This window comes from Osmerus mordax, chromosome 10, assembly GCF_038355195.1.
Source record: "Osmerus mordax isolate fOsmMor3 chromosome 10, fOsmMor3.pri, whole genome shotgun sequence".
Classification (NCBI taxonomy): domain Eukaryota; kingdom Metazoa; phylum Chordata; class Actinopteri; order Osmeriformes; family Osmeridae; genus Osmerus; species Osmerus mordax.
The window spans coordinates 9,963,490-9,974,215 of NC_090059.1; the positions used below are offsets into that span (position 1 = coordinate 9,963,490).

Consider the following 10,726-nt stretch of genomic DNA (forward strand, 5'->3'; position numbering starts at 1 on the left):
AGGTTTAGCTATCTGTCCCTCCCCGCTTTGATGTCATGGTGCCCTGGGAAGCATGTGCCTTGTTCCATTCAGGGAGGTAAGGACGTAAATCTAAACTCTAGAGACAAGAGGGTGACTCCTGCAGTGCTGAGGAAGGAGCAGCAGCCCTAGTCAGTCACTCAGCGCTGCTCTGTGCCCCACTAAAATGAACGGCAGTCAAGCAGAGCGCTATTTATGGCAGCTTGCCCCTGACCCTACACAATCTTTGTGTCGTTGTGTGTGTGCGTGTGTGCGTGTGTGTGTGCGTGGCTTGCCTGGGTGTGAGTGGGACTATTGTAGTGTGTTTGTAACGCGAAAACAAGAAATAAACGGGGATCGATCAAGAGAGGAAAGAAAGCAACGTTCCGCGACCGTGTTTTGTAATCACATGCCGCATGCGTCAGACAGATGGATCTTTGTCAACGGTTGATGCCAGGGTGTTCTAATTATAAATGCCAGCCTTGACCCCATCGGCCTTGTAAATGGCATGCACAAATGCCACAAATGGAGTGTGGATATGAACACACAGTGAGAAGCTGCCACATGTACTCATATGCCTCCTGTCTGGAATTCTGACGTGGCAGAAATCTAAAACAATAGGTGCCCTGTCTTTTATCCAACCATATCAAGCACTTTCAGCCTTTCACTCAAGGCATATTTGGAGCTTCAGCTTGGCAAGCTGCACAGTACCCACTGCATTGATAACATGCTGACCTGTTCTGAGAACGTGCAGTGATAGGTGCTAGTACGGCCATGTGCGCTGTGGGGAGCGTGACAGCGTTTACGAGAGCTCTGACAGACACGACCGTTGACAAGATGTTTGAGAATTAGGTCACAGGTAAAACTAACTGGCTTATAAGGGTATTACCACTTTCACATTTGGCTTATGGGGGATAAACGACCATCCTCAGTAATGAATTTCATGCACATCGGGGTGGTCCACAGCACGGGCGATGATGATGCAGCCATGGTGAGAATTAAATCCTCCTCATGGGTTTGCCAGCAACGGTAGTGACAGTGAATTGCATGGTGTCGCTCATATCAGTCATCATTCCATAGAGTCATACCCCACCTGAAGGCAGTAGGAAAAACAATACCTTGGAACCAGGTTGTGTGATAGTGAACAGGGTGAAGGCATTTCTGTTTGCATTCCAGATGTTTTTATTGGCCAAAAGAAAAGAAAAGTATCCAGGCAGTCCAATCCGGGAACTGCAAACAGCTGACTTCATAGCTAACCAGAAACTCCACTTATGAAAGGTGACACCTCTTTGTGAGTGACAGTGTTCTTCCTTCTACAGACTTCTCAGCTCGCCTACTTAGGAGAATCTACAGGTGGAAGCAGGTAAGCTGATGTTTGAGGCTTTTACATTGTATGGTTATGACTAGGTAAAAAATAACTATTTTTGAAAAGTACAAGAGCAAAACGTTATGCAAACTGTAAACTTTGTTCCGTCCAGCATCAGATTTAATGTTGTCATAACAACTCTCAATTGTGAAGTTAGACGGGAGGTGAACATATTTCTACTGCTCAGACACATTACATTAATGATAGACACATACCTACTGTAACACACTATCAGCAACATTCCCATCAGAACTGCACAGGGCTTACAGGAATGAGTCAACGGTACAGGAATTGTTTAATTGTATGTCTTAAACAGTCCATGATGTGTGCAAAACATGAATTGGTGTTAGTGTGTCAGCTTAGCTCAGCCAGGTGTACCTTTAGATGACAGGGGAGATTCCATCATCATCTTTAGTGGAACTCCTATTGGTAAATAGACACGACTTCTATGCAGTTCTATGGGCGTATGTGAAGCCCTCTGTGACATTGCTTGTGAAAAGGGCTATACAAATACATTTTGATTTGATTTGACTTCTCTTCAGCTTTTTGTTCACCAGGTGTTTCATTGTCTTGTTTTTTTAAAGGCCCATGACAGTGAATGGAGTAAAAACTCACACCAATTAGTTCATTGAGTGATATATCTATTTGTATTGCCTTTGTGTGTTGGAAAGGTTGTCTGTTTATATTGCATCACTGACATCATTTTAACAGCGGTGGAGTGACAGGTGTTCTTGTTGTTTTTGTGTTTGACAGTGGATAAGACCGAAGTGTCACAATGCCTAAGAGTATCCAGAAATCTTCAGGTACAGTATGTCTGTCAATTGTTGTTTAGTACCTTTGCCTGGAGCTTATACAGTATGTTGATTCACCCACCTAACCAGGGATGTCTTTTGAAAAGCAGTTCTGTTTTCACAACCTGAAACAAACCACAGATGTCATTAAAAGACAGTCTTAGTGTGGGCAAATGGACAGAACTGTTGAAAATGAAAGGTTTGGTGGGATTATTTGCGCTGCCTGAGTTGGGGCGTTTTGTTCTTGTTCTTTTCCATTCATGGATGATTCTGTAGGGAAGAGTAGAATCTGGAATTAAAGATCGTATTGCCTGTGTTTTGATGAAACCAGTGTCGAACGCTGTGTTCTACGAGCCAGTGGAAGGAGTACAGGAAGTGAGGACAGGATACCTGTTGAAGTCTCCTCCCCCAAGTCCAATCAAAACAAAGGTGAGTTTTTCTGGGCCATCGCAAAAGATACTGTACTGTTTCTGGTCATGGTAAACTGTAAAAAGTATGTAAAGTCATATTTTGTTATAGCTCTTAGCTGTGTTTTTATTGTATGATTTGCATAATAACATTTTGATCTGTGTTTTATGTTGTGCTGTATCTTTTGAAAATCACAAACATCCATCTTTTTATAAAGTTTCTAATTCCAAGATAAAAAATAATTCATTGGTCCATCGGCAGAACTCATGGAAGCGGCGTTTCTTTGTGCTGTTCAAGATGAAGGACGAATCTTACCTGTTCAAATACTTCAAGAGTTCAGAGGACAGGGAAAAACCATTAGGGGGCATCGAGTTGTCTACGTATGTTCTGCTTAAAACATTATTAATCAAACTTGACTCTCAACATGTGATAATCCTACAAGTGACGGTTACAATACTGTGTCATTGTGAACCCTTTATTCTGTCACTTCACTGTAGAATTTCCCTGTTGTACTCGAGCCCTCAAAAGCACAGCCAGTGGCCACGGATCAACAAGAATTTCAAATGCTCTCCAGACTGCGTACTCTACATCAAGGCTCGTGACAGGGAATACTTCCTTATCGGAGAGGACAGGTCTGTCAGACTTTTGTATGCCTTCTAGTTACAAGGAACAGGCTGGAAAATTACATCACTGACTGCCAGTAAGACATGGCTGATTGTTGTGTGTCACTCTCACCAACTTTCATGACGCTGCCATTTTTAAAACAGTCATTCTATAAAACATTCTGTTTTGACTGACATCAAATGAAGATTATTTGTTGGTGAAGGAAAGTAGCTGTCACCTCAGCTGTTGCTGTGCCCTTATTTGATACTAAACTGTTGGTTAATGCTACGACAAGCAGTTCCTCTAGCCTGGGTAGCTGTACTGTAGAAGTGGACCAGTAGAAAGTAGGTCAGAGGCGCTTGCTTCTTTGGGTTGACGTGTTCGCCAGCTGGGTTGGGCCATACACCCATCCTGTCCCTTCAAATGGTTGAAGGGCCTTTGTTGACACTTTCACGGGTAGTAAAACACTTCATCGATGCTCTACAACTCCCTTCATGGTCCTGCTATTTCTGGCAGTCTAACAATACAAATGAACTGAAGACGATGCTCTGGACTTAGACATCAAATGAATGGGGGTTGAAAGGAGAGTGATTCATTTGTTGGGCCATAGATCCACTATAAGTGATTTGATCCTACCACAATATTTTCTACAAACGTTCTATTTTATGTAAAAGCTCAAACCGTGCATGAAGAAGTGTTTGCACTTTGTTGAACATGGCTGCCATGTTTATGTTTTCAGTTGCGACATTGATGGCTGGTTCTTGGTCATATATGAGGCTCTGAAATACCGCCCACACCAAATGCTGAATCCGGAGGTAATCAACATTCTCTTACATTGCCTAAAAGGCTGGGATAAACTTTGTAAACACACACAAACTGTATGCCAAAGGTACTGAAATGATAGACATGCACTCATTAATTTTTTTGTGAGACAAATTTACAAAAAGGGCATTTAGACCAAGTACATAGTTTAATCATATCATCTTTTTAAATAGCTCTATTTTCATTCAAGTCTTCCTGTTTATTTTCTCTGAAAGGAATTGGCTGATGATTCCTCTTTCTCCATTGAGGTAAATAAAAACTCTTTGATCTACCGTGTAATGTTGGCAATCTAGTTTTTCTTGTCATCTGTTAGTAACCTGACGGTATCACAAAAACAAACCTTGGTACCAAAACAAATGATTTCTTAAATATAATATCCATCTACAACAGTCTTTGACTAAATTCTATGCATTGCAATCATTTTGTTGAATGTTATTTAATGGTGGATTTTACTTGTATTTGTTACTAATAGTCTATTTCAGATCCTGTTCTAAAGGTTTTCACCCTTAAGAAGACGGCAACATTTGCCAAGGTGAGTCTTAGTTGCCAAGTGCCACATTTTATCGCACTGTACCGGTGACACCTTTACAGTTGTGACTGAAACATGATTTTACTAATAACTATTCAGAGACGTGTCTCTGTCTATAAACATTTAGTCATTTTAGTCATAAACAAACACAGTACAGAAATACATTCTAAAGTATGTTTGTTATGATGTTAGGTGCCTAGATATCTGATTGTTATAACGCAAAAGGAGACACACCTTATCTTCCTAAACAAAACTCACCTAATGCCATGTGACATGCTTGAACATGTGCTCTTCATGCTCTACATTTGCAAGTGAGACTTTCAGCAAAGTTAAGCTTAATGTAAATTCAAATTTAGATTCCACATTTTGCTGTAAATTGATTCATATTTATAAGTTCGCCTCATGATCTTCTTTTTCATCTCTTTAATTCCTTTAACCCAAATACAAAATACATGCACTGATGTTTTAAGTGATAATTGACCTTATGTTGATATATTTTACTATCATTGCGAGACCCTGATTTACCACACTGACTACACGTCTCTTTCAAACCTTTTTTCCAGACCCAATCTGTGAAAGATAGGTCTGCATCTGAACCAAATCAACCAATGGCAAAGTCCACGGACAGTGTAGAGGTGATGATGGACCTGGGGAACTGGTTTGGACCACATAAATCCCACGTCACAATAAACTGACACCAGTTCTGCTTTCTGCCTGACTCACAGGAATCACAACGAAAGAGAGAGAGAGCCTGCTCAGAACCTGCGACCCCTCTGGAGCTATCACTCTACGACTATCCCAAGAGCTTCCTCAGAAAGGCATCTCTGGTACATGTGCAGACAACCACAGGCACAGACTTACACAGGCACAGACTTACACAGCCGTCATATCCAAAGATGCTGTGCTCATCAAGTCTGTGGTGATGTCTGTTGTTCTTCAGCTGCAGCTTGGGGTCTGAGGAGGTTGCCTGTGTACTCCAGTTTATTTTCGATATATGGCTTGCTTTGTCAAGTGTTACCTTGAATACAATTCTAGTTCAATGCATCTGAATCTGAATGGCATAAACCATGATTTAACTCATATTTGAGATGTATGATGTATTCGATTTTCCTCATTTTGCAGGGAAATGAAGAAGTGACAGCTGGTCCTGGGCCTGTGGTAACAATGTGTTCTCTCTTCCTCCAATGCCATTTTTCTGCTTGAATATTATTTCTGTATGGCCAAACACCCATTTGGAAAGTTACATGGGAATGACTGGAGCTGGGATTGATTTGAATTTCATTTTCACAATACACTTCTGACTCAATTTCAGTTTTTTTCATTAAACCACAGGCAATGGAACGTGACTGGAGACCGTTGTCTGAGCAAGTGAAAGAGCCTGAGAATAATTACTACGATTATCCCAAGAAGTTTCTCAATCACACGATCCAGGTACACACAATTCTAATAAACATTGTATAGTGGGACAGAGGCAGTCCTGGCCATCTATGTAGCACCTCCTTCCTGTGTGTGATTGTTCTGGCTCTAGTTCACTGGCACCTGCACAAACAGGAAGTCAGTCTTCCAGCCTCAGAATCAAAATAAGGCAGATTGTTCAGCACCTTGGTCTTAGTCTGGTCTGGAACAATGCATCCTTCTCTTGGTGGATTTCTGTCAAAGTACAGAAGAAGACTATATTCACACACACACACTTGTATGCATGCACACACACAATGTTCTACACACAATGCCACACACATGCCTCATGGTGTTATTATTGTCTTCAAATTGCAGGAGAGTGAAGATGAGGAGGCCTATGAGGATGACGGAAACAGCTACTACATGAAAATGAAGACAGTGTGAGTACTCCAGTCGCACAGTCATTTTTAGCAGTTCTCAAGGGAACGTGTTTAGTTGCCATCGAGGCTAGTTTGCCTAAGAAAACGGTTGACTGTGTGTGTGTCTGTGTTGGTTTGTGTGTGCGTGTGTGTCACAGGTTTGAAATAATGAAGGACGCTGAAGAAAGAGACAAGGATTCCCTTGTTCAGTCGTTTGAAGTGTACGTTTTTGTCATTGAACTGGTCTCTCTTTGTCTGTTCACATACCCAACTTTGTTTGGGTCAGTGTTTTTTGTAAGCACTGTATTTTGTACGTTTTACAGGGACCCTAAATTTGAAGAGTTTACCACAAACAGCCTTATTAGGTCTGTGACTCAAGTTTTCGACAAGATCAAGACTCAGGTGCCAACTGAGGCCGAAGCAGGTCCAGATGAAAGGTTCATCCCTAAGTTAATTATTGATTCATGTCATAATTTAATATTTCATAAAAAATGGCTAAGGAATGCATCTTTTGTTTGGCATGTAGACCAGACTGCTGACAGTAACAGCATTGTTAGTCCTGGCAGGTATTGTTGACAAGTTACTAGTCAGTCATGATCTATCAGAGCCAGTCAAGCCAGTCTGTTTAAGTTCTGTCTCAGTATGAACCCAACACCAGGTACACAGTGACATGTTCATTGTGTTGGATTATACATACACTGTGAATAAAACATTTGCATTTGTATTGTATCCAAATAGTATATTGTAAAAATTAGTTAGGAAACTAATTAGCACGGATCTAGTTCTCATATATCAGATGCTTCTGAAGTATTTTTCACAGAAAACGTTGGGCTGTGGGGTTTTCTAACTGGGTTTAATTTCTCAGCAGGGTGGACTTCCAGGCAGCCTGTGATAGCAGTGCCACTGAGAATGAAACTGGTCCTCCTGTGGTGATGACCCAATCAAAACACCTGAAGGAGCACAGCTCAATCCAAAGGTGATTTACACAATTACTGAAGCAGGTTAACCCAAATCAATTTAGAGTTTGGTGATGTTGATGCCGTCCTCTTTATTTTACATAACTTGACGACTAAACTTGTCTTCATTAGCAAGGAGGAAGAGCTTCTTGCGGAGAAAGATATAATTGTGAACCGGGAGGATTTGAAAAAGCATCTGATGGTATCTGATGTGGAAGGCAAACCATGGTATGTAGCCTATTGTAGCATATTGTTTTCTTCTTGCGGCATCTGTTATGAGGATTTATGTAGGCAAATGAAGCATGAAGCATTTGTCAGCATGACAGGAGTTGACATGTGATCTTTGCCCAAACATGAACTCTTGACGCCAACTGTGAAGGTCTATTGTCTGGGTACCACTCATCTTTACATCTTATTAATCAAAATGCCAGTGGTCATGTAGCAAGGATTTACTGTGGTGTGGATCGCAGGTGGCTTCAAGCAGACTGGTAATACTGGGACTCCTACACTGCTAGTTTAGAATCAGAATCAGAATCAGAATGGGATTTATTCGCCATGAAAGTTTGCACAGACAAGGAATTTGCTTTGGCAGGAAGGTGCATACAATAAACATATAGGGACCTAAAATTTTAATATGTGGACTATCTATACTAAGGGTACATAAACTAGCAGTACTAAGTGGGATTAGAATAGAATTAAATATACAATAAAATAAAATATAAGTTGCCGTAAATTACAATATAAAATTACAAAAATACAAATATTACAAAAAATACAAATGTACAAGATACAATTTTGTAATGCAATGCAAAAAGCAGTGTGTTTTAAGCAAAAGCAGTGTGTTTTAATCAGCAGTGTGTTAATGCAGACCACATGGGCCAAAGGGCTTTGAGGAGAGGAGGACAGATCTGGGTTTACATAGTGTGTGTATAATCACAGTGTGTGTATGTGTGTGTGTTGTAGTGTCTTCGGTTGGACAGGCCAGTCCCAGACCACTTGTCCATTCCATAAGGGTGACAGAATTCTGGCAATAAATGACCTACACACTGGCAGTGTGGAAGAGTTCCAGACTTACCTCAGAAAACTCCTCAAAGAACAAGTAAGCACACACACACACACACACACACACACCATGGACAGGCACGCACACATACAGACACTCAAAGCGCACTACATTTCATATACTTAATACGTGGGAATTTGTTTTGGGTGCACAATTTACAGCCCCTGACATGAACTTCTTCTCATTCACTCATTGCAGGTGACACTGACCATCTTGCATCTACCTGGGTCTGAACCTATGCCCTAAACCTTCATTTACAATATGTGAGTCCTCTGTAATCAACAACAAAAAAAAGCCTTCTAGAGTGCCTGACCATGGTTCCTGTAGTTCAGGGTATTTAATATGGACCTTTACAGTGCACACATGTAGGTCCATAACATCTGTGACATTGCTATAATATCATTACTGTATGGATTCTTATTGGATTCTTATTGAGATTCTAATGATCTATATTGTATATTCCAGTGCTGACTGCTGGAATAGGGAGGGGTGCCAGACTAGGGAAAGGGTGACCCAGTACCTGTCAGATTACCATTCCATCCTGAAAGTGCACATTGCCTTGTCTCAGTATTCTCCAATTATAGATCCCATCATCAGGGCTGGCCTATGCTCGAAAAATAGGCCCATCCCTAATTTCAGGTCAGTTGCAGGCATATGGCTCCATGTTGTGTAACCATCCCTAGTTGGTCAAGAGGGTGTGCTGCCTGTTTTGAAATCCGGATCCTATCTGTTGTGTCAAATCTCTTCCTGAAACAGTCGAGGGCGCTTAGTTGGGCTGTGAAACCCCAACATATGTGGGTGTTAAAAGTATGTGACAAAACAACATTTACCAGAAACTTCTTTGTGATGATAAACCTGCTTCGTGACGCACCTTGCAAACATCCCTTTTAATGATCAGAGGCATCATAATAAGCTGGTGCCAAATATTTGACAAGGCTGTGTCACACTGTTGAATTGTGAAGCTAATTCTGGTTTACTGTCAATAGATACTCTTTGGGAGTCAATCACTACAGGGTTCGGCCCACTGCTGATTGCAATGTGTCGATTTATACATTAACCCCAGGGGAAACACTTGAGATTTGTGATCCTATATATGTGATCTACTGAAGTATATGTACAGTTTTGATTGAACAAATCAGGAACCGGGCTGTGATGCTGTGCCGATCACAGTCCCAGCCCTGTGGCTACCTCTGTTTATACTAACCTTCCAAGGTTTCTTCCATTTTTTCTCCTCTGGTGAGTTTTTCTGGGAGTTTTTCCTTGTCTTCCTTGAGGGTTTAGGTTGGTTGAGGGGCAGTTTTATGGGCGTATGTGAAGCCTTCTGTGACATTGCTTGTAAAAAGGGCTATACAAATACATTTTGATTTGATTTGAAAATGAATTTTCCTCTGACTTTCCTCTGACTTGTGTAATGTAATGCAATGTCATGACCTATATTCCACAGTCCAGTTGCGCCCCCTAGAGAGCAGAGATGTCATTACACACATTATTTCTACGTTTTACTCCTGTTCTCTATTTGCACTATATCTAAAACATGCCTTGTACATACTGGCTCCTGTAAATTTGTCCTTTTACAGGTTTCTACATTCCATGTATTAAATCACTTAAATAAATACAGCTTTGGATTGTGCATTTGTCTTATTGTCCTCAATTACATAAATACTTTATGATTCCAACTAGACAGTCTGATCTAGAAAATCGAGAAGCATTTGCTGAGTACATTGGAACAATTTAGTGTAGAGTTCCTAGTCATTTGGAAAGTGTGTGCATCACCTTGAGAAAAAAAGCTTTACAATTCAAACCAGTAGATGGCTGACTTACACCAAGATAAAGAGGGACTTAACTGTTTCAGTCCTTGTGTAGGATGGGACGAAACAGCAACACATGGGTGGTTCAGAGCTTAGAATGGTGAATGGTATTACCATCTTAGGTTGATAAGGTACAAGACAGAACTGATATCTTACTTGGAACGTGGGCTGGAATGTGTAAAAAGTGAAAAGAAAAAAGCCTTCATTTGAGGCTTTAAGGCTTCAGAGTGACTTTTGCAGGATGTGTTGTGGAGACAGTGCATGAACACAGTGCCGGGAGCTCCTCCCCCCTGCTTTAGATGTGTCCTTGCAGCCACTCCTTCCAGTCAAGATGAGACAGGCTTTCCATTAAGCTCTGGGTCTTAAACTCCAATGGATGGGATCTTGGTCGCACTGTGATAAATGTCATGCGCTAGTAAAGAATGAATGAGACCAGCATTACAATTAGAATCCCCTCAAGATGGCAGTGGGCAGGGTGTGTAATTGGAGGGTCCTTACATTGATTGGTCACCTTGTAAGGAGAGGTGTGATAAACCGTGATGGGGGATGAAAGATGTGTGGTCAGA

The 10,726-nt window shown here is 41.1% G+C and overlaps 1 protein-coding gene across 2 annotated transcripts; it reads left to right on the top strand.

Moving 5' to 3' along the window:
* The first annotated feature begins 1,236 nt into the window (after nt 1–1,236).
* LOC136950454 (pleckstrin homology domain-containing family S member 1-like) lies at nt 1,237–9,976 on the top strand. 2 transcript variants are annotated; one of them, XM_067244804.1, is made up of 20 exons: nt 1,237–1,360; nt 2,117–2,166; nt 2,486–2,583; nt 2,824–2,942; nt 3,060–3,194; nt 3,905–3,980; nt 4,203–4,235; nt 4,460–4,519; nt 5,080–5,151; nt 5,242–5,343; nt 5,639–5,674; nt 5,849–5,947; nt 6,290–6,354; nt 6,492–6,554; nt 6,657–6,770; nt 7,199–7,309; nt 7,422–7,517; nt 8,253–8,388; nt 8,551–8,615; nt 8,818–9,976. In XM_067244804.1, the coding sequence occupies exons 2-19, from the start codon at nt 2,139–2,141 to the stop codon at nt 8,596–8,598; spliced, it is 1,491 nt and encodes a 496-aa protein (XP_067100905.1). In that variant the 5' UTR covers nt 1,237–1,360; nt 2,117–2,138; the 3' UTR covers nt 8,599–8,615; nt 8,818–9,976. The 2 variants fall into 2 exon arrangements, with proteins under 2 accessions (XP_067100905.1, XP_067100904.1); XM_067244803.1 differs by lacking the exon at nt 8,818–9,976 and having other exon boundaries at nt 1,239–1,360; nt 8,551–8,693.
* Nucleotides 9,977–10,726: the final 750 nt, after the last annotated feature.

Coding starts and splice junctions, on each gene's coding strand:
- LOC136950454 (XM_067244804.1), top strand. CDS start 2,139: ATGCCTAAGAGTATCCAGAAATCTTCAG. Junction 4,236..4,459: donor ATTCCTCTTTCTCCATTGAG/GTAAATAAAAAC, acceptor TGTTACTAATAG/TCTATTTCAGATCCTGTTCT. Junction 5,675..5,848: donor CAGCTGGTCCTGGGCCTGTG/GTAACAATGTGT, acceptor ATTAAACCACAG/GCAATGGAACGTGACTGGAG.